Source organism: Kogia breviceps, chromosome 17 (assembly GCF_026419965.1).
Source record: "Kogia breviceps isolate mKogBre1 chromosome 17, mKogBre1 haplotype 1, whole genome shotgun sequence".
In the NCBI taxonomy this organism is placed as follows: domain Eukaryota; kingdom Metazoa; phylum Chordata; class Mammalia; order Artiodactyla; family Physeteridae; genus Kogia; species Kogia breviceps.
In genome coordinates this window covers 10,961,924-10,988,815 of record NC_081326.1, presented here as the reverse complement: position 1 = coordinate 10,988,815, position 26,892 = coordinate 10,961,924, and the positions used below count along the sequence as shown (strand labels likewise).

General features: G+C 41.3%; 1 protein-coding gene across 1 annotated transcript in view; it reads right to left on the bottom strand.

Annotated features, from left to right (window-relative positions):
- Positions 1-20,866, bottom strand: part of DNAJC5B (DnaJ heat shock protein family (Hsp40) member C5 beta) — a 34,003-nt gene extending 13,137 nt beyond the window's left edge. Inside the window, exons 1-2 of the mRNA XM_059042636.2 lie at positions 20,748-20,866; positions 69-282 (exon numbers count right to left, since the gene is read on the bottom strand). Of these exons, the coding sequence (XP_058898619.2) occupies positions 69-282; positions 20,748-20,866 (333 nt within the window). The remainder of the gene's footprint in view (positions 1-68; positions 283-20,747) is intronic.
- Positions 20,867-26,892: the final 6,026 nt, after the last annotated feature.

The window sequence follows — 26,892 nt, the reverse complement described above, 5'->3', positions numbered from 1 at the left end:
AAAAGAGTGAATAATATCATGATCTTCTAAGAAAATGTTTTCAAGAGAAACAAAAAAATCCAATTCACCTTTGCCCACCAGCTTGACAGCATGAAGTAGGTATTAACATTTTCCTCTCCAAACTGCTCGGCCACGTAGAGTCCCAGTGATCCGTACTTGTCGTATATGTTTCTTTTTGACATGTCAGTAAGTATTGCGTGGGCATTGTTGATTTCTTTAAACTTCTCAGCAGCACCTGGATCATCTGGATTCTTGTCTGGATGGTGTTTCAAGGCCAGTTTTCTTTGAAAATTTTTTTTTAAAGTGAGGAAAAGTGTTACTTGACAGGTATTACAAGGACATTTTAGAAGGGCATTATTCATTTGTACATCTTTTATACATGTAAATACCGTGAAATGTTACATTTCATAATACTGTTGATTTAACTAAGCAAGTTTCCATTAAATGTTGCCTCGTGTTTCTAATATGCAGGCACGATAGTATTGTTTCTCCCCTCACATCCTCAAAGGAATTCTCAATAGCTGCGTAGCTGTTGAGTCTTAGACATTTTGCTATTGGCAAATATGTGAAGTTTATTTTTACCTGGAAGCTCATCAGGAGCCCACCTCAACATGCAGAGGCCTTTAAGAGTTCCAGCAACAGGACCAGTTTATACCACAATTTCATTTAGAACTGGAAGACTTTTCCAGAATTAACAAAACTTCACACCACATATTCTAAAAGTTAAACTCAACTGTCAAAAAAAATCTCTACACCCTTGAATAAATATTATGACCTTTTCACAATTTTTTCACAAATCCTAACTCCCTTTTGTTTTTATGGACAAATACCATGACTTACCTTGTATTCAAATGTGTATTTGACCTCTTTTCAAATAGTCCTCCCACTTCAAATAATCTGTAGAAATTTACTTGTGAGTACAAGGCCCTCTCTCCTCTGTGGCTCATAAAGCAGTTCCAGAAGGGTATGAGTGTGTGTTGTGTTGCAGTGTGTGTGTATTGGGGGCAGAGGGGTGATTTGTGAGTATTCTTTATTCTTCAGTTATAATCAAGTATTAAAAATGTAAAATGGATGTAAGAAACGAGCTATGATAATCAGGCTCTTTCCCTCACTTCCCTCCACAGACGGATTTAAATTGATGAAAGCCATGTTCAATATTGAGTCTAGTAATTTTTCCTCTACAAAGTCAACTAATTTTAAAACTCTCTACTGGAAATTCCACATGACTTATTCTCCCTACTGTGCCTATTATAGGCATATGTAGGAATGCACCTTAAGCTTTTGTTTATTTTATCGGTTTAGGTTAAATTGCTTCATTTTAAAGCAATAATAAAAGGCCATAAGTAGAGCAAAAAAATAAAGTATATCTTATAAGCCAATCTATACAATAAACTGAAAAAAATCACACCTATTTTAGGAATTAAAGCATTGCTGGTTAGGAAGTAGGTGAATAATTAAGCGGTTTAACATCAGGATGCTTCAAAAGTACCCAAATATTTAAAAGCATAAATCATGGTGTATAATACATTCTAACTCTGAACTCAGAATAAACAAAAAGAATAAAACAATAATAGTTCATTTTAAATTTGTTTAATCAAACATTTTTCATCCTTATTTTTTGAGAGATGTTTGGGGTATCTATAAATTCTTATTGGAGACATTTTACATGCAGAATTTATGATAAAATCTTCTAATAGCACAAAATGCCAATTTTGTCATTTTAAAAAACTTTTATAATGTTTACTACATACCAGCACTATTGTAAGCCTGTTATAAATATTAATTCATTAATCTTCACTGCAGCTCTATGAGACTGGTATTATAATGATCCCATTTTACAGTTAGGAAATTTAGCCACTGAGAGGTTAAGTAACTTGTCCAACATCACACAGCTAATAATTAGAACCAGGCTTTGAACACAGGCAATCTGACCCTGAGCATTATGCTGCCTCCTACATATTTTTAAATTAAAAAAGTAAGACATTGGGGCTTCCCTGGTGGTGCAGTGGTTGAGAATTTGCCTGCCAATGCGGGGGACACGGGTTCGAGCCCTGGTCAGGGAAGATCCCACGTGCCGCGGAGCAACTGGGCCCGTGAGCCACAATTACTGAGCCTGCGTGTCTGGAGCCTGTGCTCCGCAACAAGAGAGGCCGCGATAGTGAGAGGCCCGCGCACCGTGATGAAGAGTGGCCCCCGCTTGCCACAACTAGAGAAAGCCCTCGCACAGAAACGAAGACCCAACGCAGCCAAAAATAAATAAATAAATTTAAATCATATGGACTTCTAAGAAGACCGCTGCTTAAAAAAAAAAAAAAAAAAAAAAAAAAGGAAGACATTGCAAGGACTTTGGCTTTTGGTCTAGGTGATGTGGGAAGCTCCTGGAGTGTTTTGAGAAGAAAAGTGGTATGATATGACTTTAGTTTAGAAGGATCACTCAGTCTTGGAGAGGACAAAGGCAAAAGCAGGAGACTCTTTGAGGGGAAGTTCCTGGTGGTTTGGACCAGTGTGGTAGTGGATAACTGGTTGGAAGTGGTTGGATTCTGGTACACGTTGAGGACTCGCTGATGGATTGGGTGTGGGATGTGAAAGAAAAAGAGGAATGAGGGATGGCACCGAAGTTTTGGCTTGAGCAACTGGAATTTTGGAGTTACTATTTAAAGAGTTGGCAAGAGATTTTTTTTGGTAGTAGGAAATGATTTGCTAGGCTTCACAGTTCTATTTTGAACACCTGTGAGATGCATATTAGACTTACAAGTGTGATGGAGGTAGAGAGATATATGAGCCTGAGTTCAAATGAGAGTTACTCTGGGAGATGTACATTTGGGAGTTCTCAGCAGGTAGATGGTATTTAGAGCCATGGAACTGGAAAAGATTCATTCCCAAGTGAGTTGGATCCAACGTAAGTCCAAGGGCTGAGCTTTGGGAAGGAAGAACTACAGAGGAGATGAAGAAAGGAAGACCAACGATGCAGAAGGAAAAATCCGGAGAATCTGGGGTGATGGGATCCAAGGAAACAAAGTATTTCAAGGAAGAGGGTGGGCACCTGTGTCAAGTACTATTGACGACAGGTCATGTACAATGACAACTAAGAAGTGATCGCTGGGTTTAGTGTTACAGAAATCTTTGGTGACCTCGACACGTGCACACACATACATACATACATAACATGTAGACACATGCATATATGCACATGCAAACACAGACAATTGTATATATGTCTTTATATAGGGAAAATAAAGCAGAAAAATAAGTAGAAATAAAGAGAAAAATGAAAGGTTATAACCATGCTTAACGGTGATTATAGCTGTGGGATTATAGGTGATTCTTTGTTTATGCTTGTTATAAAAAAATATACATACTACTTGTGCAGTTTCCTTCCCTATGTATTTTTAAGCTCCAGTTAAAAATTTTATGCTCCTTTAATAACTGAAAGTTTAGAGTTTGTTCCCTTAAATGACCCACTACCAAATTAGAGGGGGGGAGGAAGGAAGAAAGAAGTCCTCAAACTTTAATAATACAACAGTCATTATCAGAAAGTCTCAAGTGGATTCTTTAAGCACATTAATTTTAATGGCTCAATATTCCTGGAATTCTCACTCTGTGCCCTGGAATACAATTGCCTTTTCCCCTACCAGTTCCAGAGATCATGTCCAGGCCAACCAAATGCAAAGGCCCTTACTTCTTCCCTGAAAGAAAAAAATCCCTGGAAAATGCCTCTTTACATATATTTCTTTATTTCTAGGGTTCAGTTGTAGACCAATGCACACTACCCAAGACTTATCTGGAGAAACGTGTTATTTTAAGCTGCTTGGATCTTTGTCAGCTTTCAAGGGCAGAGGCACTCAACTATTTATCACATTCCTCTAACAATGGAGCTGGCAAATTCAGAGGGCTGGAGCACCTCCCTTTGTAACAAATCCAATTCCTGGTAATCAGCAGCATTCTGACTCCTCTTGGCAGATGCTCTCGTCCCTGAGGAATCCTCAGGAAATATGGCTAGCAGAGGCAACTGCCAAAGTTACACAACTGCTCAAGGAGGTAGTTGATCAATGACTCACCCCCTTGGTGTTGTCTGTACAGCAGGAAAACATGGAATTTAGGGTGAAAGAGTTGCTTGGAGTACGTTTAAATATAACATTGCCTATTATTCACTTTAAAGATCTTTCTTATGATTTCTCATTTTATACTTAAAAGTGATGTAATGTTCAACCAGAACATGAGCCTTGAATTCCAAATGTCCCTATACTCTTAGTCACTGTTAATCTGGTATGGCTATAACTAATACTAGAAATAGCATCAATACCTGTAATTTCCACTTCAAAATCCCATAACAGCTTTCAACTGAGTGGCAGATAGGATCAACGTGGGTTTATAGTTGTAATTACCAAAGCCTCCTAAGATCTACCTATTTTGAGGCTGTGGAGTAATTCTAAGAATTGTAATGCCCAGTTCTCTTCCTCACACCATCTAACACCCAGGTGAGATCCACCTACTATTCTCTACCAGTCGAATCACCTAAGACCCAGTTCAGACCATGATGCCCCAGCTCAAGACCAAATCCATCTCCATGGGGTTGGAATGTCAGAGGAGACCTTCTTGTTTGGAGCCTCAGGGAACTAAGTTCCCCCATGACATAGCTGTATCTGTAGCTGCCTTTCCCCACTCAGCACATTTTTAGCTGCCTTCTCCAATTACCTTTTGTTGCTTCCTATTTCAAAGATTTCCCCATTGCTGTGTGGCTTTCTGCTAAACTCCCTCAGGCAAAAAGTTTGTTGCCCCTCCCATGTCCCAGAAGAAAGCTACCTGCTACCTAAAATGAAAGAGTAGAAGGCGGGGGGTGAGGCACTGGTTTCTTCCTGTATCCCAGAGCCGTTAAAAGTGCCCTCGCAGCAGAGGCAGCAGCAGCAGCAGCAAAGGTAGCAAAAAGAAAGAAAAAAATCTGAGCTCATGTTAGATGTGGACTCTTATTAATAGGAAAAAAACCTGACTATAATGGGAAGAAGACTGGTGGCAGATAGGAAAATGAACTGCTATAGACCAGAGTTTTCAGGTGAAAACAAACCCTAGAGCAGTAACCCTACGTGTTTGGCGAGTATTGCAACTATGGAACTTAATAGTATGTCTTCATAGTAGAAGTTCAGTGGAACTCTTGTGCCCTCTTGGACTCAGGCAACACCCAAGTGAAAGTATAAGAAACCAGTATAGGAGTTCCAATGCACATCTCCCTGACATTTGCTATTGACAGACATTTTAATGTTTGACGGTCTGGTAGCGTGTGTGTGTGTGTGTGTGTGTGTGTGTGTGTGTGTGTGTGTGTATTGTCCCTTTGCGGTTTAATTTGCATTCTCCTAATTACTAATGAGGCTGATATATATGTCATTTGGATATCCTCTATTTAAGTGTATGTTGGTCTTTCACCAGTTTTTAGTTTCATGTTTAAAATGAATTTGTAGGATTTAAAATATATCTATAGTATTCTATATATGAATTCTTTGTCAGTTTATGTATTGCATATGTATTCTCTGTTTCTAAGGCTTTTTTGTTGTTGTTAGTTTCCATATGGAATCTTTTGGAGAACAGAAGTTCTTTTTTTTAACTGTTTTTTTTTTAATTTATTGGAATATAGTTGATTTACAAAGTTGTGTTAGTTTCAGGTGTACAGCAAAGTGATTCAGTTATACATATACATATATTCATTCTTTTTCAGATTATTTTCTCATATAGGTTATCACAGAATACTGAGTAGAGTTCCTTGTGCTATACAGTAGGTCCTTGCTGGTTATCTACCTTATATGCAGTAGTGTGTGTATGTTAATCCCAAGCTCCTGATTTATCCCTTCCCCTTCTGTTTCCCCTTTGGTAACCGTAATTTTATTTTCAATATTGGTGGGTCTGTTTCTGTTTTGTAAATAAGTTCATTTGTATCATTTTTTTAAATAAGATTCCACATATGAGTGATACCTTATATTTGTCTTTTTCTGTCTAACTTCACTTAGCATGATAATCTCAAGGTCCATCCATGTTGCTGCAAATGGCATTATTTCTTTCTTTTTTATGGCTGAGTAATATTCCATTGTATATATATGTACCACATCTTCTTTATCCAGTCCTCTGTCGATGGACATTTAGGTTGCTTCAATGTCCTGGCTATTTCAGTTAGAGCTGCAATGAACATTGGGGTGCATGTATCTTTTCAAATTATGGTTTTCTCCTGATATATGCCCAGAAGTGGGATTGCTGGATCATAGGTGGCCCTATTTTTAGTTTTTTAAGCAACCTCTATACTGTTCTCCATAATGGTTGTACCAATTTATGTTCCCGCCAGCAGTGTAGGGGGGTTCCCTTTTCTCCACACCTTTTCCAGCATTTATTTGTAGACTTTTTGATGATGGCCATTCTGACCAGTGTGAGGTGATACTTCATTGTAGTTTTGATTTGCATTTCTCTGATAATTAGCGATGTCGAGCATTTTTTATGTGCTTTTTGGCCATCTGTTATGTCCAGAAATTCTTAATTTTAATTAGTTTAATTAATCAATCTTTTCCTGAATTAGGGAAGATATTGTCTTATAAACTCTTTAAAATTTTTATAGATTTGCCTTTCACATAGAAGTCAATGACCCATTTGTAGTTGATTTTTTAATGCAGTAGAAAGTAAGCATACAATTTCGTTTTTAAAATATGGATATCCAATTATCCTAGCATCTTTTTTTTTTTTTTTTGCGTGGTACCCGGGCCTCTCACTGTTGTGGCCTCTCCCGTCGCGGAGCACAGGCTCCGGATGCACAGGCTCAGCAGCCATGGCTCACGGGCCCAGCCGCTCCACGGCATGTGGGATCCTCCCGGACCGGGGCACGAACCCGTGTCCCCTGCATCGGCAGGCAGACTCGCAACCACTGCGCCACCAGGGAAGCCAGTCATATTTCTTAAATGTTGTCAAAAGTAGATTGCAAAAGTAGAAGCTTCTAGGCCTTTTTAAGATTTAGGTAAATCATCACTTCTGTCATATTCTATTAGTTAAATCAGGTCGGAAAGCCAGCCCAAATTCTAGAAGACTACACAGGATATGAATACCAGGAGATATGGTTTATGGAGGGCTACCAAAGTAATTGTTAACCACAGATGGTTTACATCCATTTTTGCCCTTTCTCCTGGGGTGCAGCACTTTGGAGTCTAAATAGAATTGCAGGATTTCCATTCTTATAGGGCCAGGGTCCTGGTTTTTTTCCCCCTTCTCTGAAGACTGAGTCCTGCTCAGCCTCTCAGCTTCTCTTCTCCCATATCATGACCTAGTAAGCAGCAATTCTTTACTTTCAAATGTTTTTAAGATGTACATATATAAATATAATTTTCCTTTCAGTTTTTCTAGTTTTTAGCAGAAGGGAGAACTGGTACTTTACCTAGCCAGTGATAACCAGAAACTCTTGATTCAGAAATTCCTGGTTATCTTTCATGTTTATATTCTCTTCTTTCAACTATATGTTAATTTCGCAAAGGCCGTTTTACCACTGTTATATGAATGAGCCAAAGAGTGCCTCTGTGTATCGACCCCTGCATTGTTTATTTCTTTACTGCAGACTGAAACCCATTAGCTCGAAAGCCCACCAGTGTCAAACTCAAATTTTCACACATTCAGTTATTTTTATTTTTATTTTTAAAATTTTTTTGACCACGCCATGTGGCTTGTGGGATCTTTGTTCCCTGGCCAGGAGTTGAAATCAGGCCGTTGGGGGTGAAAGAGCAGAGTCCTAACCGCTGGACCGCCAGGGAGCTCCCTCAGTTATTTTTCAAAAAACCCAAACAAGCAGATTGTTAGCCATTCAGAGCCTGTCTGCTTTACATATCTGCAAGACTCACCCCACATCTGCTGGCCGTGGGTAAGACAGAGCCTTACGGTTATAGGACTCCAAGCTGCCATGGCCCTTTGGAGCTCTCTGACTCAGAGGCTGTGCACTGAGCTCCTGAGTGACCTCTCCTAGGTACATAAGCCCCCTTTCCAACCTTCCTCTCACCTGGGTGTTCCCTTGACCTCCTGCCTTTCTGATGATAACCCCCATGCCATAAGCCTCTGGATGGTCTCATGCTGTGAGGAGCTTCCCCTCTCATGCAACCCTGCTCAAGCAGCATCCAGTAAAGCCTGTTGTGTTGCTGGCTCTTATGGTCATGTCTTTTCCGTCGACCAGCCGCCAAATCTCTCAACCTCCCACAGCCATTTGGTACATTTGTACTGAGTACGGTTTCCCTCCTCATTAGACACTTTAATACAGTAAGGGGCTGAGAAAAGGCTGGAATGAGAATGTAAGTGGGACTCAAGGAAGCAGGAGCCACTGGGCCAGGATCAGTGTAGAGTCAAGGGACAGAATAGCAAGGTCAGGGCACCATTTGACTTCACATTGCAGGTAATGATGCCAATATGACCCCTACTGTGTAATTATTTCTGAAACACCTGCTGCCATAATGTATGATTCACGGACTTTGACTCCCAAGGCTTCACCCAGGACCCTCTGAAGGCCACATTACTCAGTCCTGTGATTGCCTCACACTTACAGATGGAATGTCTGAGCAGCTCACCCCAGAAACTGTTAGCGTTTTCTCTAGTTTTCTGGGATCCACAGTCACATTCAAGTACAAGACAGATTGCATGAGATAACGATGGGAACCATAACTGATGATCTGTTTCAGAGAACAGTCCTTTCTCTCATATAGAATGACATGGAGAGTCCAGTGCTGACCTCTAGTGGCAGCTGAGACGGTGATTCCCATCGTGCTTCAATGATCCCTTGCCAGATTTTTACTAGAATTTTTACTTCATGAGGCGTTGTGCTTGTTTGTTTGTTTGTTTGTTTGTTTTAATCTGACTTAAAAATACTTAAACTTTTGGGGGCTTCCCTGGTGGCGCAGTGGTTGAGAATCCGCCTGCCGATGCAGGAGACACGGGTTCGTGCCCTGGTCCGGGAAGATCCCACGTGCCGCGGAGCGGCTGGGCCCGTGAGCCATGGCCGCTGAGCCTGCGCGTCCGGAGCCTGTGCTCCGCAACGGGAGAGGCCACAACAGTGAGAGGCCCGCGTACCGCAAAAAAAAAAAAAAAAAAAAAAAAAAAATACTTAAACTTTTGAAAAGTTCAAATGCCAATTGATAGAACTTTGTTTTAGGTCATTTTCTGATCACTACAATTCTTTTCTATGCTATTTTAAGAGCAGCTCTTTACCCTCCCTAATAAAATAGGATAGACTATAATATTTGTGCAAACACAGTAGATAAAATGTGGCCAATATTAGAAGTATTTGTCTATACCAGTCATAAGAGTACTACTTTAGGGGAGGGGGACCTGAAGTTCGGACACCAGTAGGCCTCTGACAGCCTTCAGCAGGCCACTAAGATTGTGTGCTCTATTTAATCCTTTTCCCTCACCCAGAATCTGAGAGCTGCATACAGCACAAGATCTCGGTATCTGGCCCAGGTTCCCATCAAAAGCTTCTGTGCCTCTAACCTGATTACATTTCCTGGGGAAATGTTTGCGTTCTTGTTTTTTCAAAGCCGGCAATCTCTGTTGAACTCTGAACATCAGGGGATCGTAAGACCGGGATGTAGGAGAAATGGCTACACAAGCCTTGTCTCCTTCTTGCAACAGCAGCTCCAGCCACTGGTTCTTGTCAAAGCCCTCAGCAGGCACTTGCTCTCTGTAAGCCTTCCTCCTGCTGGCTCCTAGCTCAAGCTCAGTAATACAGTCTCATGTCAAAGCTACACGCAGGTCCTGGTAATTCCTGTAGCAGGCCCGGCCACTGGCTCTTGTAGGGCTCCCAGCGCTCACTTTCTTGTCCTCCCTAAACCCATTTTTCCCCCCCTAAACCAGTATTTTTTTTTTTTTTTTTTACGGTACGCGGGCCTCTCACTGCTGTGGCCTCTCCCGTCGCGGAGCACAGGCTCCGGATGCGCAGGCTCAGCGGCCACGGCTCACGGGCCCAGCCGCTCCGCGGCACGTGGGATCTTCCCGGACCGGGGCACGAACCCGTATCCCCTGCATCGTCAGGCGGATTCTCAACCACTGCGCCACCAGGGAAGCCCATACGTAGTATGTATCTTTTAAACCTTACTAAATCTAACCTTTTATAAGGTCATCTCTTTAAATGGTACAAAGTTTGTGGTTACAGATGGGTATATTCGTCTTTCATAGTATAATGTATTGATAATAAGTATCTAGTAGTAAATAGGTATTGCTTGAATGAGTGAGTGGGAAAAAAAAAGTCATTGATCGCGATGATTCTAGTGCTCAGGAGTAACTGAAGGAGAAGCTGAGTGAAGAACTAAGCGGGTCAAGTGGAAGATTTGCCATAGGAGACGGGAGGTGACGCGCTGACCTGGAAGATATAACTCTGACGTAGCCTCATACGCTCTTCTTTTCAGTGGAAGGTTTCAGGACTCGGGCAACAAATTAGTGCTTGATAGAGATTAATTTCTATTTATTTTGTGAGCTTGAATCATCACTTTGCCTTGTAAATATTTACAATTCTTATTAGCTATGCATTCCCCTGACATTTAAACTTTATTCATAAGCAGCCTCTGTTATGACCTGTAATTGCTAATAAAGATGGGTAGAAGCACCACAGATTGGGGTTGCCACAGATCACTATGGAAATGACACTCTTTCCTGCTCCTTGTGAAAACAGCATTGCCACACTTTGGTCTACTGTGAGGCAACTCACCTCTTCAGAGGTGGAAGATAATTTCCAGAAAGTTCTGTGTGAAATTGAATGAAATAGAAAAATCCGTTGAGTCCCTGCTACCCTGTGAACCAAGATATTTGGTACCTTGTCAACAAGGAGAAATTAAGCTCATCCATGGGCACAGAGACCCAGGTGGTAATATACAGAACAGTTCACTTTGATTTTGTGGTTCTCTGAGGACCTAAGGAAGAGCTCGATCTGTATCTGATTTCTTATCCAGCTGGCCAGTGTTAAGTTAGGCTCCTGCACCACGTACACCAGGGGAACCAGTCAGCTTTCCTTTCAGCCATCTTAAATTTGTTTTTATCTAACTTCAAAAATGTACACATCAGGGCTTCCCTGGTGGCGCAGTGGTTGAGAATCCGCCTGCCGATGCAGGAGACACGGGTTCGTGCCCTGGTCCGGGAAGATCCCACATGCCGCGGAGCAACTAAGCCCGTGAGCCATGGCCGCAGAGCCTGTGCGTCCGGAGCCTGTGCTCCACAACGGGAGAGGCCACAACAGTGAGAGGCCCGCATACCGCAAAAAAAAAAAAAAAAAAAAAAAAATGTACACATCAGTGTAAATAAAAACTAACATGTAGGTTGCATATGAGATTTTGAATACTCAAGACTTAGATTCTCTAAATTGCATAACCGGCTCTATTTTCTACAGTTTTCCCTTCCTTATCCCCTAACTACTTCTCACTTGAAGGCTCCACAGCCATGTAAAATGTACTGTGTCCCTACTGAAACTATGGTCTTTGCTTGCTGATCTGGCCCTCTCTATGTACTGGGTCAGTATATGACTCCCTCTTCAGCTAGGGGACCAAATATTTGAGTAATGGTCCTAAAGAAGCTGAGAATATAATCAAGGAGAAAACCCACAGGCAAAAATCTATCTGCTGACCACTTCATTCTTGCATTTGGTAAATATAGGCTTGGTGCTAGGACTGGAAGTGCAACGGAAGACAAAGCGTACTGCCTGCCCTCTAGGAGTTGATGGAGTGGGAAAGGCAAGAAAGAGGGAATTACAGCCTGTGAGGACTTCCTGCTCTGATGGGACCGCACAGTAGGCCATGGAGCGTGTAGAGGGCTTCCGGGAAGGTCCCAGCAGGCCCCTCTCCTCCAACCCACCTCAGTGGTTCCTTGGTTCCTTGTAGTCACTTTGGGCGTGATGTTTGGGTTTCTTCTTTTTTTGTTCTCTTCTCTCTTGCCTCTCTCCTTCCCTCCCCTTCTCTCTCTCTCTCTCTCTCTCTCTCTCTCTCTCTCTCTCAGTTAGATTCTAACTTTCTGCTTATATGCTCCTTAAAATAATTTTGAGAAATTGTTCCTTCCACAATCTTAACTTGGTATCTAAAATTTTTTTGAGAAAAGTGAATAGATGTGGGAATTCCCTGGCAGCCCACTGGTTAGGACTTTTCACTCCACTGCAGGGCACATGGGTTCGTTCGATCCCTGGTCGGGGAGCTAAGTTCCTGCGTGCTGCGGGGAGCAGCCAAAAATAAAAAAGTGAACAGATGCAAAGGGTGCAATTTTCAGCATATTACAAACGTTGACATGTTAAAATATAAGTTGTAACACTCGTTTAAACGTGTTCAGTGGAATTTAAGTGTCACAGAATCTAACTACCCCCCATACACACACTCTTGTACACACACATACACACGGACACGCCCTCTCACATACATGCGCACACACACAGACATTCCTTAGAGAGTCTTTGCACCCATGCCCCAGCCAGGTTTGAAGAATGCCATTCTTTAAGGCCGTTTTTCTCACTCCTTATGTATCCTTTGTGGCAGCCGGTACCCATGTGCCAGACCTTGGCTAAACACTTCACATGTATCATCTCATTTAATCCTCAGCAACCCTCTGAGGTCAGTACCATTATCTGCATTTTACTGTGAGAAAAATGAGGCTGAGACTCCATATCCTGCACTCTTGACTGTTACTTTATACTTAGAGTTCACTGCAGTAAAGGGATTTTAGTGTTAAAATCTGTGTGGAACACCTCAAAGAGAATTTGTAACGTCCAGCACCATTCCCAGCACTGCTTGGCTTTTCTCCACATCATTTACCAGCATCCGGTAGCCTGTATATTTTACTTCTCTGTTTATTATTAAGCCTCCCTCATTTCCCCAGCCTAGAATATAGGCTACAGGAGTGCTGGGATTTTGTCTGTTTTGTTCACTGCTATTTTCTCAGTGCCTAAAACCATGCCCAACATACGGTAGATGCTCAATAAATATCTGTTGGGTAATAAACAAGAGTTGCTGCTATAAAACCATTATGATGGTAGGAGGCTCTAAACATACCAGTGGTTGCTAAGTGATCTGAGCAGCCTTCCTGGCTTCTGCAATAATTAGATAGCAGTATGAGGTATAGATCAACAATCTACTGATTTGGGAGTGAAGGATTTTTATGTGCCAGTCACTATCAAGAAAAGAAGGCTGTAATCACACACCTAAAGTGCTTGCTGAGCATCAGATTAATGACAAACTGCATTGACGTAATTCGGGTTTTTAAGGAAAACACAGTCAGGTGGCCTTGCTGTAGGGCTATGGTAGAGATGCATCTTGTAGCCATCACAGCCTGCCCTGCACGGCCGGGAGTTTGAACAAATCGGGGCATGCTTGAGAGCATGGTGATGGCAGCCTCCCAGAAATCCCCCAGGACTAGAGAGCCTTCCAGAAGGAGTCTAAGCCATATACCCTGCTGGAGCAGTCACAGTTGGGTGAGTCTGACAAACTGGTAGGGCAGCCTGACAGAAGCCTCTCTGGGGGTGGGCCGGGAACTGCAGAGTGTTCTGGGAAAGGATGCTGTCTTAGGGAAGAAAGAGCCAGACATGATAAACATGACCCTTTATCAAGGGAGCAAATGTTCATCTGTCAGAGGGGGTGGAGATTCTAGGTATAGCATCATCACTGCTAGTCTCTGACTCACCCTTGAGCATGTATCTGGGTCCTATAGAAAAAGAGACCTACAAGAAAAGCTGGAAGCTTTTCTACCAAACTTTGACATTCACTGGGGGCTCTAAGAGAGTATCACAAAAACGAGGGAGCCATTCCCTACATCCACGCCCACCCCCCCACCTCCCAAGGGCACAGCCCAGCAGGCATTTATGACTCCTTTGAGTCTCAAGACAAATAGCAGAGTCAGCTTCTTGGCCTGGAGGAGTCGTCAGAAGACTTGAGCACTGAGTAGTTAGCAAGGAGCACCTGCTTTGCCTGCCAGGCCTGGGAGGGTGGCACAGAACAACAGCAGAGCAGCTGTAGCCAGCTGAGAGCCAGGGGCCTGCAGCAGCAGAACCTAGCATGCCCAAGTTGTACCCAGCAGTGGCCGTGCACATGCTCACTGAGTGAATGGCAAAGCAGATATCATCAACAGGGTGGAAACTTGGTTTGGTGGAGCAATCCTGCTACATGGGAATGAACTGATTCCTGGCTCCTGGGAGACTCCCCCAGGGGAGCCTCCTAGAAGGACTTGGGTGGTGGAGACTTTACAGGGAAACTAAGCTCTTGAGTCGCTTGAAAGGGGCCAAAGACTGGTATTGGGGGCTATGTAGAAAATAATCTTTGAGTGTCTTATTTCAGCAACCTACCACGTCCCCACTTGTCCCACCGTTCACTAGTATTGCTCTCTTCCTCTCCTCCTCTGCCAGCTTCCTAACTCAAAATTTCTGTTGGCTCAGAGAGACTGCTTTAATTAGGTGAGAGGGGAAAGCATGCCTGTTTAAAGCTACAGCAAATATGCGAAAGGTGGGTAACCTCTTAGCCATTCCAGGTGTATCTGCGCTTTAAAAGCTTAACTCAAGTGAGTCTCCTTCAGACAGCATGAAAAGGGGGGAGTAAAGACTCTTGGGCAGTGGGAGAATAGGGGAAAGATATTTGTTCATCTTGTGAAGAAACGTTGGTAGGGTTAAGGGACATGACCCAGCTATGAGAGAACTGAATTAAATAAGGCTTAGACTTCAAACTCCTTGGAATTATTATGCTCTGTAATATGGAAGGCAGATTTATTCCATAATGAAGGCCCTGGATAAGACTCATACCACAAGTCTCACTCTGTGCTATGGCACTTTTGACATGGAGCAAAAACTCACTTTATGCTAGATAAATGGTTTTTGAACAGTAGCACCAAATGGCAGGATAATTTTAGACTTTTAAGGATGAGAGTATCTGTCCATTCATAATAGTACCTGGTATTTTCACTGTAATTTTCCACAAAGGGCTCCAAGCGCTTTGAAAAAGTGATCTCATTTCTCTTTACAAAATCTCAGTGAGGCAAGTGCCTCAGTGCATTATGGATTGACACAGTAGAAACCTTCCTCTAGCCATCCCCCCTGCTGCCCTTTGAAATAGCTGGGGACTCCAGGTTATCAGCTGACTAATGAAGTATGGTTGTGCTTGTAATGTAGGAAAAACAATGATATAGGAAGCCAAGATGGTTTATTGACAGAAAGGTTCTATGATAAGGGTTTATAAATAGACATAGGAAGGCACTGAGATAGGTCTGTGAGGCTGTTTATGGTATTCTCTTAAAAAAATAAAGAACTAGAGATACTGACAATTTCCTTCCCAGCTCTGTACCCCTCTTAGAGAACATAGCCACTTTTCCTTCCCATAGGGTCGGATCCTACAGTCCTTGCTAAGTGGTAGTGGGGATTTGCGATTCCAGATTTCTAGTTAGAGCCAGGTAGACGTTGGCGAGCATCTGACCCAGCTGGGTCCACTAGATACTTGCTCAGTAATTTAGAATTGGTACATAACAAAACTGGAAAGTGTACAGGAACACCAAGATAGTGTCTTCTTCCCACCTCTATCTACCTTTCTGGGACCATGGGAAGCTTTCTGTTTGCCTCTCTGAGAAGCTCTAAGTTGGTTTAAAAAGGAAGCCTTGATGGAAAACAACATAACTATCAATAGAGAAATGATTAAATCATGAGACGACTCTGCCATAGAAAGCTATACAGCAATGTGAAAAAACCAGAAACTTTTTATGAATTGATCATTTCCTAGAATGATCTCCAAGATATATTAAGAGAAGAATGCAACTCACAATGTAGGAGTGATAGTACACCACCATTTGTACAACAGGAAAGGAAAAATATAACACATACTTGGACCATTTACATTTAATGTAATTATTAATATGCTAGGGCTTAAGTCTGTCATTTATTTGTTTTCTGCTTATTTCCTTTGTTTCTCATTTCTCCATTTCCCTTTTCTTGTCTTCCTGGAGGTTATTTGAGCATTTTCAAGGATTCCATCTTCATTTACTTCTAGTTTTTTGGAGTGTATTACTTTGTATATTCTTTTTAGTGGTTATCATAGTCTACTGATAACAGTGTTTGACCAATTTGAGTCAAGTGCAGAAAGCTCACTCCCATTTAGTTCCCATTATTCTCTCCACTTTTAAATATCATTGTCTTGAGTATCAGATGATACTGTAATTTTTATACCAGTCATCATATATTATTTAGAAAATTCATGAGGAGAAGGACAGTCAATTGTATTTACCCATATTTCTGTGTTCTTCATTGTTCTTTCTTCCTTTCTGATGATCCAAGATTGCTTCCTTCATCATTTTCTTTCTTTTGAAGAACATCCTTTAGCCATTCTTTGAATAGATCTGCTAGTGATTAATTCTTTCAGTTTTCCTTAATCTGAGAATGTCTTTCTTTCCCCATAATTCCTGAAGTATAGTTTCACCAGATATAGAATTCACAGTTCTTTTAGCACTTGAAAAATGTTGTATCACTTCTTTCTGGCCACTATTATTTCAGATGAGAAATCTGCTGTCATTTGAATTACTGTCCCCATATAAGCATTGTGTTGTTTCTCCATCTGCTTTTATTTTCTTTGTCTTTAGTTTTCAGAGGTTTAATTATGATGTGTCTTAGCATGGACTTGTTTAGATTTATACTATTTGAGATTCACTCGGCTTCTTTTTTTAAAATTAATTAATTTATTTATTTATTTATTTTTGGCTGCATTGCGTCTTCATTGCCGCACATGGGCTTTCTCTAGTTGTGGCAAGAGGGGGCTAGTCTTCGTTGCAGTGCATGGGCTTCTCATTGTGGTGGCTTCTTTTGTTGTGGAGTGCGGGCTCTAGGCATGCGGACTTCAGTAGTTGTGGCTTGCAGGCTCCAGAGCATAGGCTCAGTAGTTGCTGTGTGTGGGCTTAGTTGCTCCTCAGCATGTGGGACCTTCCCGGACCAGGGTTCGAACCCGTGTCCCCTGCATTGGCAGGTGGATTCTTAACCACTGCATCAGTGGTTAAGTGAGGGAAGCCCTCACTCAGCTTCTTGATTTGTAGGTTTACATGTTTTGCCAAATTGGGGGAATTTTTGGTGGTTATTTCTTTGAATACTCTTCAGTGTCTCTCTCTTTCTTCTCCCCTTCTAGGACGTGAATGCTGTAAATGTTAGATCTTTCCTTATGGCCTCACAGTTCCCTGTGACTGTTTGTTTTCAGTTTGTGTTCTCTTGTTGTTCAGACTGCATACATTGTATTGATCTGTCCTGAGGAGGACACTGATTCTTTCCTCTGTCATCTCTACTCTACTAGCGAGCTCTTCCAGTTGGTTATATTATTTCTGTTATTTTTCAGTTCTTTAATTTCCATTTGGCTCTTCTTTACAACTTCTAATTCTTTGCTGAAATTTCCATTTTTTTCACTTGGTTCAAGAGAATTTGTAATTGCTTGTTGAATCTTTTTTATGATGGTTACTTTAAAATACTTAGATAATTCCAATAACTGGTTCATCTCTGTGTGGGAGTCAGATGATTATCTCTTCTCATGCAAGTTGGGATTTCCTTCGTTCTTTGTATAAAATGTGTGATTTTAATCTGGACATTTTGGCTATTATGTTAGGAGGCTCTGGGTCCTATTTAAATTTTTCATTTTAATAGACAGTTTGTTTGGGTTTAGCATGCAGGTCCTAGCCTACTTTTGTGGTCAGTGGTTCCAGTGACAATCTAGTTTTCAGAACCTCCATGGTGCTATTTTGGTCTGCTTGGTTTGTCTCCTGCCTGTGGGGCCGCTACTGGTGCTTGTTGGTACTAGTTGAGGAAGTGAAAGGAGCCTTCCCAGGCTGGATGTCTGGTGCCTTTAGGTGGGGGAAGGGAATCTCCAGGCTGCAGGGACAAAAACATTTCCTGGGCTGGGTGTTTGTTGTGGCAGAATCCCCCTTGTTAATTTCCCCTGTAAAGTGGGATCTCTGGGTGGGAGGGGGGAGTCTCAGGCTGGTGGGAAAGTCCTCTGGTTGGCTCTTGTTAGGCGGACATTCAGTTGGTCCTCTTTGCTGTACCTGCTGGGATTACCTAGAGTTGTTGGCAGGACTTCAGTTCAATTTAGAGGGAGAATAGGACTACCTGGCTGCCTTCCATTGCTAGAGCGGGTGTTGGGAAAGGCCAGGCCTGGATTACCTTTTCTTGGGTGTGGAGTTGTAAGATGCCTTGTCACTGGGTTGCTCCTTTGGTCCTGTGATCCCTAACCAATTCATCTCTTCTTCTTCCATATACCTTTCGAAGGTTCTCTTTTTTTGTCTCTTGTGTTATTTCCAAGGGTTTTTGTCATGCTTATTAGCAGGGAGGATCTGTGAGAGACAAGCCTATACCATCTTGCCCAGGCCAGAAGGTCTCTTTGTATGTTTATATAGCACTCTCTAGAAGGGTACACAGGAATTTCTTTCCCTGGGGAGGGAACCTGGGGGATATGAGGTAGGAGGGAGAATTTTTTTGTATACCTGTTTATGTGTTCTCATTTTAATCAGGTGAATATATTATCTATTCAAAAATAAAATAAAATATAAAAAAGAAAGAGGTCTTCTAACTCAGCCTTGTTTTCAAGAGCACAACCAAGGATTACCACAGAGGTCAAGCACCGTATGGATTCAACAGTTGGTAATTTTATTAAACTTCACAGACTTTTTTTTTTTTTTTTGCGGTATGCGGGCCTCTCACTGCTGTGGCCTCCCCCATTGCGGAGCACAGGCTCCAAACGCGCAGGCCCAGTGGCCATGGCTCACGGGCCCAGCCGCTCCGCGGCATGTGGGATCTTCCCGGACCGGGGCACGAACCCGTGTCCCCTGCATCGGCAGGCGGACTCTCAACCACTGCGCCACCAGGGAAGCCCTCACTGACTTTTAATTTCACTATATTGTCACTGCTTTGATCCAGATCCCTGAATATAAGAATAATATTCTCAGTGGATTTTCAGCCTGCTCATACATTTTGAATAACTTGCAGAATACAAATGTGTAATTTAGTTAGAAGTAGATGCTTTTGGCAGCATACTAGTACCCTAATCAGCTGAAAAAATAATATTTGTATGACATTAAAACAAAATTAATAGGAAGACACTGGTTACATGAAAAGACTTTAGGTTGTAATTATGAAACTTGCAAACTACTCAGCATAATTAGTGTCTTAATTAGGATATGACTTGAAATTTTAGCTTACAAAACAAATAAAGGCAATTAAAAGTCACGTTTGTAAAGTAAAGCGGGCTTTAGAACTTATAATTAGACATCACTTTTTTTCTCATTTTGGGGATCATCTTTGTAGGGTATTATGCTTACAGTGCATATACTTTGATTCCCAGTCCCACCCCAGCACAGTATCTCAGCCCAAAGCCTTAAAGGTCAAGTTTAGTGACCCTTCACCAAGGACATCTAACCACAGGGGGCTGAACAGCTTCCAGCCACACTCCTGGGTAGCTCTAGGGCACAACAAAACAGCAAAGACTTTTTCTTCTCCAGCACCTTAAGTGAAATATAAGCTAGAAGATTGATATTGACTTTGATCAAAATCTACCATTTTCACAGAACTATTTGGATTCAAATGGAAATTTTCACCACTGTCATTTATTGTTCAGCACATGCTTCTTGAAGACGTTTCAGGTCCCATAGTTTACCACACGGTAAAAGTTCCAATTCAAAGCCAAAGAATTTTCCATCAGTAGATAAAAATGGAGAATTCAATAAATTTTGGTGGGCTAGTGATTTGGGAAAAAAATTAATCTGGAATCCTACCTTCATTCCTCATGTCAAAATAAACTCCAAATGGATCAAAGATTTAATATAAAAGCAAAAAATTTTAATGAAAAAACACAACAAACTAGTGAATGTAACATAAAAGAAGCAGACTCACAGGTATAGAGAGCAAACTAGTGGTTACCAGTGGCGAGGGAGGGACAAACTACTGGGTGTAAGACAGGCTCAAGGGCATACTGTACAACACAGGGAACCGAGCCAGTATTTTGTAGTAACTGTACATGGAAAGTAACCTTTAAAAATTGTATAAAAATAAATAAATAAAATTGGGACAAGACAAAAAAAACAGCTAGTTAGAGAATATAGATAAATCCAATTCGAGTGTAAATGTCTTCTCTAGATTTTTTTAAAAGACTGGAAGAAAAAATATCAATGATAATTACCACTAGAGGTAGAATTATGGATAAATATTATTATCTTCATTTTTAGTGATTTCCAAATTTTGCACAATAAGTAAATTATTTTTTTACTTAATCCTTTTTAAAATTCCTTGGTGCTTTGAAGAAAAAGATATTTCAACTTTTCCCAAAAGTAGCTAACTTGGAATTAGATCAGATATCAAAGATCAAAACTGAAGACTTGAAAAGCATAGCACAATACAGCAATTACAAAGAAGCTCCCCTTTATTTATTTTTTTAAATCCCTCTACCAGATTTGGTGATGCTGTCTCATGTGGGTTAAATCACAACTCCTGGTCATTTGCAGTGTTTGTCTGTATGTCTGTCTCTCTAACAATGCAGACCTAGAACACAGGCTACCCTTTCCTAAGGCCCAGCATCACAAGAGAGTTCTTTCATAAAAACAGTGTGATGCCTGTCCATTCCCAACTGCTTGTGCTGTAGGATAAGGAATGGAACATGAGTTCCAAAACTCTTGATTACCAGGTCTCAGCGGGAAGCTTATGTCTTTAATTGGAGGCACTCGCCAATCACAAAATAACTATCACTAGCAGTACAGGAAATATCATCATTGAACTTCCTCTGTACCTGTAGGTTTTCTTAATTTCTTCATTTGATGCTCCCTTATGCAGACCAAGAATTTCATATAGAGCTTCTCCAGATGTTGACATAGTCCGCTGTCTTTGGTTAGGTATGTTACATGCCATTTTCTCAAGCTGCAAAACCAGAGAGGAAATAGCCGTGAGGGTTATGCATACTGGATCCCACTCTCTCAAGGGAAGAGAGTTCATTCCTGACCTTTTGTAAAATGACAATCTGAAGTACATCTTTGTGTTAGCTGCAAAAGGAGGGGAGAAAAAGGTTAGGAAAGCCAACACTAGAGCTTCAAGTCAAGTCAGGGTTTTAAAGGCTACAGGAAGCCATGCAAATGGAATATGGCTTTGTCCACATGGGTAAGTAAAAGCAAAATATTATCTAAATATCCAGCTAACTCATAATTGTTAAAAATCAGTCCTCCCAAGTCAGGCATATATAGATGTTTTTGGTCAGAATTTGCATAACTCCTTTTTTGTATCTTTTCCAAATTTAGCCAGAAATGGAAATAATCATCTATTTTACTTTGACTCTATTGTCCTAGCCACTGTTAGAGTATGAGTTTTTAAAAACAAAACAAAACAAAACACAAAAAACCAACTTTCTGTAAGTATCCAAAAAAAAAAAAAAAATCCTGGTCTCATCTAGGAGCCTGGTTAGAACTTCTCTGGAGCTGTGGGATGCCAAGGCCCCCAATAGTTCTCATGGGTTTTGCACACGAGATAGCACAGCACAGAAAGGGCTGTGCTGTCCCAAGTCCCAAGGCGCCATCTTCCTGCTGTGTTCTGGCTCTAGGGGGGAAGCACGGAGAAGCAAGCACACTGGGGGCATTTCTGCATCCACACTCAGCCTCGCCAAGCCTTGTAATGTCTTCACTTGTAATCTGAGGATAATAAAGCCACATCATAAGGATACCTTAAGGATTTAGAAATAACGCGTATAATGTACCCAGGACATAGTAACTTCAAAGAACTATTTTTATTAAAGGAGGCAGAGTGTGGAAGTCAGAGAGTGCACTGTCGTCAGACCCTCTGGGTTGGACTGTTGGCCTTGCCATGACCAGCTGCATGACCATCCCTATCTATAAATTGGAGACAAAAAAGTGCCTAAACTCATAGAGCTGTTGAAGAATTAAATAAGTTAATATATTAAAAAAACAGAAACAAATACCAATGTTCATAGCAGCATTATTCATAAAAGCCAGATAAATGAAAATGTGGTGTGTACATACAATGAAATATTACTCAGCTATAAAAAGAAATGGAATTCTGATACATGCTACAATAAGATGAACCTTGAAAACCTTATCTAAGTGAAATAAACCGGTCACAAAAGGATAAATATTGATCCCTGTTATATGAGTACCTTGAATAGGCATATTCATAGAGACAGAAAGTAGAACACAGACTACACCAGAGGTGGGGGGATGAGGGGGAAGTGGGGAGTTATTGCTTCACGGGTACAAATTTCTGTTGGGGATGATGAAAAAGTTCTGGAAGTGGATAGTGGTGACGGTTAAATATCACTGTGATTTTCCTTCATGTCATTGAATTGTACAGTTAAAAAAGTAAACTTTATGTTGTGTTTTATCACAAAAACAAAACGAGAAAAAATGAATAAATAAAATTACTTAGATTGCAAGCTCCACTGACCAGAAGTTCCTTGAAAATTACTGTCTGTCTCTGGGCTTTGGGCATTGTGCTGTAAGAGTGAATGAATGTATACACCAGGGCTCAGGAGATGGCATCAGGGCTGTGGCGATACTCGTGTTCAACACCAGGAATCCCTGGTGACAACAGTGGCAGCAGCAGACCCAAATGGGCACATCCCCGTGGTAGTTGAGCTTGGCTGAAGCCAACCCTTGAGCTCTGCTTCCACCAGACTAATGACTGAACCAACACAGGCAAGAGCAGAGCCTCCTGGCTGTCATTTGGTGGGGCAGGGTGGCCTTAGAGGCCCCTGAGACCACAGCATGGCACAGTGGATGCTTGTGGTCCTGAGTAATTCGATTAAGAAGGACAACGTGAAGAACGTCAAAATGTTTTTGTGAGCGTTTAGCTTCTTGAGGGGAGAAAAGGAAGCCAGTGCTGGAGAAAGTCAGACCCCAAGCAAAACTCCTGCAGCCCTGAAGACACTGGGGAAAAAAACTGACTTAACAGAGGACAACAGCACAAGGACAAAGCCTCCTCTTTTGGCCTGGCTGTGTTGCCCCCTCCTCAGTTAGCCTTCCACGAAAGTGGAGCTTCTGGAGGCCAGAGGGGCCCTAGTCCCAAACGTCTGGTTCATTCATCCCTGGGTTGGTCCAGTTCTGCAGCTCAGCCCTATCTTGGAACCACAGCCCAACTGGATATTCACAATTGAAAGAAAAATTGCCCAAGTAACTGACACCCTCCCTACTTCTTCTCTGTCCCCTCTCTCCCGCCGCCACCACACACACACACGCTCGGGACACTGATGCTCTGCCCTACACTTCCCCCTAACCCCCCGGGAGTGGAGGCGACTGGTAGGTCGGTTTCTCGCTAGTCACACCAAGTGCCACGAGGGAATGGAAAGTAGGGGTTTCTGTGTGGCTCGGTAGACAAGGAATCGGATCGCAGTCATCATACTCGGCTCGGAGATTTTAAGATCTCGCTGGGTAGCAAGATCCACAGAGTCAACTAACTAAGAATATGTCAACATAATGATTCAAATCCTAGGACCGCAGAATACGGAGGTAGAGGTCATCTAAGCCAACTCAACAAATGCCTTTTGGGGCATTCCGACCAGAGATCACTGTAGCAGACAACTTTACTGTTAGCCTATTAGCTCTCCTTTCTCCTCCTTCTGCACTGCGACATAGGCACCTCGTGAGACCTGCCTCAGTCTTACGCGATCTCAGCTGAATAGAACAGGAGTGGGTACCTTACCCAAGCCAAGTCAGCCAGGCCAACCAGAGAGCTTCCCGAAGACTGTTGTTTTGTTTTGGGTGTAGAACAATCTCTCAGATGGTAAAACTTGTAAAATGTAAAATTTGGGTATTGTTGGCTGGCTTGAAATGAGAGAGATTGAAACAGACCTGCAGAAGAGGAGCGGTGGCAGGAGATGGAGAGAGAGCCTCAGTGGGGTTCAGTCCCCTGGTTTCAGTTGTTTTCAGGTACACTTGCAACTCAACCCCTCCCACAGTTTGTCCATCAACCCTTCCTTGGGTTGGGCCAGTAAAATGCCTACCTGTACACAAACGTATATACATTGTTTTCTTTTGAGCATGTCTTAGCTATAAATAGATTCTGGTCACTGTCAACCAATACTCCTTAGTGTCCTGTGCCTCAATTAAACATCAGTAATGGTTCCCTGAGCACCTTTAAGCCAGGCTTATCCACTGTGGATTTTTCTCAAATCACTGCAACCTACTCTACCTTTAAATTGAAAGTGGCTTGCAGGTACTTGAGAATGAATACTTCAGGGACATAACAATGGTGTGTATATATATATATATATATATATATATATATGTGTGTGTGTGTGTGTGTGTGTATACACACACACACATATATATACACACACACATACACACATATATATGTGTGTGTATATATATATATATATATATATATACACACATACACTAAGGTATTTAAACCAAACAGATTCAGATATAGTGTATAGACATTACTAGTATGGATAAAAGAAGCAGTGATAAATCTGGATCAAGACATTTTCAGAAAGAAAGTTTGTAGAGAGCTAGTCAAGAGAACTAAGAAGAAATAAAAGTATGAAAAATAGTTACCTTTACTTTTCTCTATGTTCAAAAGAAACAGTTTCACTTTGAGGGAATAAAATGTATTCACTCTTCATCATCTACCTCATGAAATAAGAGAGAGGCCATAGCTTGCATAAATCAACAGATTGTCCTAAAATCAATTTCAACAAGGCACAAACATGCACAGTTTCCCAATTTTGACTGAGACTTTATTTTCCCAAGACTGCCCCCTAAAGTTATTCCAGGTGAGGAACGAGAGAGGGAGGTCACTTGGGGGCTGAGTTGTCCTGGAAACAATCTGGGATTCACCCTTCCCCGCCCCACAGCGATCCCTTTACATACTCCTCTCCCCAATGGAAAAAGAAGGCAGATTCCATCTCTCAAATAGTTCTGTACATAGAAACTCACTCCCAAGAAGAGATGGTAACTGGCTATTCCTTTCTTTGGTTTATGTATTTTTTCATATCATCCTTTATTTAGAAATCTAATCACACTGTAATCTATTCCTGCTAAGTGAAATCCAGTAGCTGACTTTCTTTATGTTGTGGATTGAATCATATTCAGAATGGGTTGTTACAGAGTTCAGAATTTGTTTATTTTCTGTTTCATCTTCTTTGCCCTATTCCCAAGAGATCAAAATATTTCTTTTTAGACGACAACATCAATGTCTCTTAATTGAGGTACTTTAAAAAATTGGCTCAATATTGGAGCACAAGAAAAAGATAGTTGGTCAATAGCTGGTCAGTGTTGTTAGTAGTTGGCTGACTCTATAAACGGAAACATAAAGGAACCCAAAGACTGCAGGCTTGCTTTCTGTGTGTCAAGCAACAACCTGCTATTTTTCTGTGCCCTTGCTGAGCTGGAAACCAGACTCTCCATGTATTATTAATGCAGATGACATTTAGTGTCAAATTCAATAGAGTAATACACTGAAACCCTTAGTTGTTTATTGTGTGAAAATAAAGACATTATGCCAAGAACATACTAACTACAGAGCAATAGTCAAAACATCTCCTAAAAACTCTCCTTAAACTTAAATAATGGAGTCATACCCTTGTTTAATTCCTTATATAAAATATAATCTTTAAGAGTTCTTTCTCTGTAGCCTTTTGAATGCTAATATTCCTATACAGAACTCATCTTTATTATTTATTCATAGTCTCTCATCTATACTATCCTATCGAGAAAAAACTTATGCAAAGTTATTAACTAATTTAATTTTGATCATGATAAGTACATGACACTTAATCATCTGAACTTAAATTACTTTCTAGCTGCATTACAATCCATCAATATCATAATTTCTTAAACCACTGACCACTAAAGTCACTACCAAACCACATTCAGCTTACCTGTCTCTTGATAAAGATATAATTGAAAGAACATTCAGCACTCCAATGGTGACAGACATCCAATTCAAAATAAACACATATTTTAAAGATTCTAATTCCAGGAGCCCTACAAATGCTGTTCTAAATTTTTCATGTTGACATGAAATGTTTCCTTCAGAGTAAAAGAAGCTTCACCTCTGTCTATTACGTGAATTCTGAAAATGGAAAAAAAATCAAACTGTGCCTTCCTTGGCAGGGTCCCTTCACGACTGAGAAAATGAATGTGAGCAGGGGAGATTAGATCATTAAACAGCAAAAACACTTCTGATGGCTGTGATTGGAGGAACCAACATGTTTTACCATTTTTTAATTACTTCTATAATTCCTCTATAGAAATCTGTTTATTGGAGCAAGATCTCCTTATTCAAAGGGCGTTGTATCTTAAAGCTAAACACACATCCAAAATGCTGACCTATGTTTTAAAGTAATAATTCTCCCTAGTGTGATTACAGCTTGCTATTGAAAAATAATTACCTCTTGACTGCACTGGTACTTCTATAAACAGCAACCTGAAGATGAGACAACTTGGGAATGTTACAAATAACCCACCGTACCTGTTCCCATAACTCCGATTCTGTGTTTTCAAACGGGAATAACTTGCTGTTTTCAACTGGTCTGGAAATAGATGTGCAAAGAAATAAAGAAAGGCAACAACAAGGAATTGTTTCATACCTGTTCCGCTCTTTCAGAGTAAACGGCTGCTCCTTTCCTTCGTTCCCACGCGAGCTTAAGCGGGTCAGTGGCGTCGAGTTACTTTTGATTTGTTACTCTATCAGCCAATTGGTTATCCCTCTGGAAAACATAACAAAGAGAGAATAAAACATGCATGACCACAAAGGTTGCCATTACAAGGCATCCGGCGATACCAAAATACATGTTACCTCTAATTTGATCATGAGTCAACTGTTGCCTGGCTTAGCCAGATGCTGCTATGGAATTGCTTCCGGGTTTCCACCAGAACTTTCAGTCAAGAATATGTGCTATCTCCTGACATGCAAAGTGGGTTCTT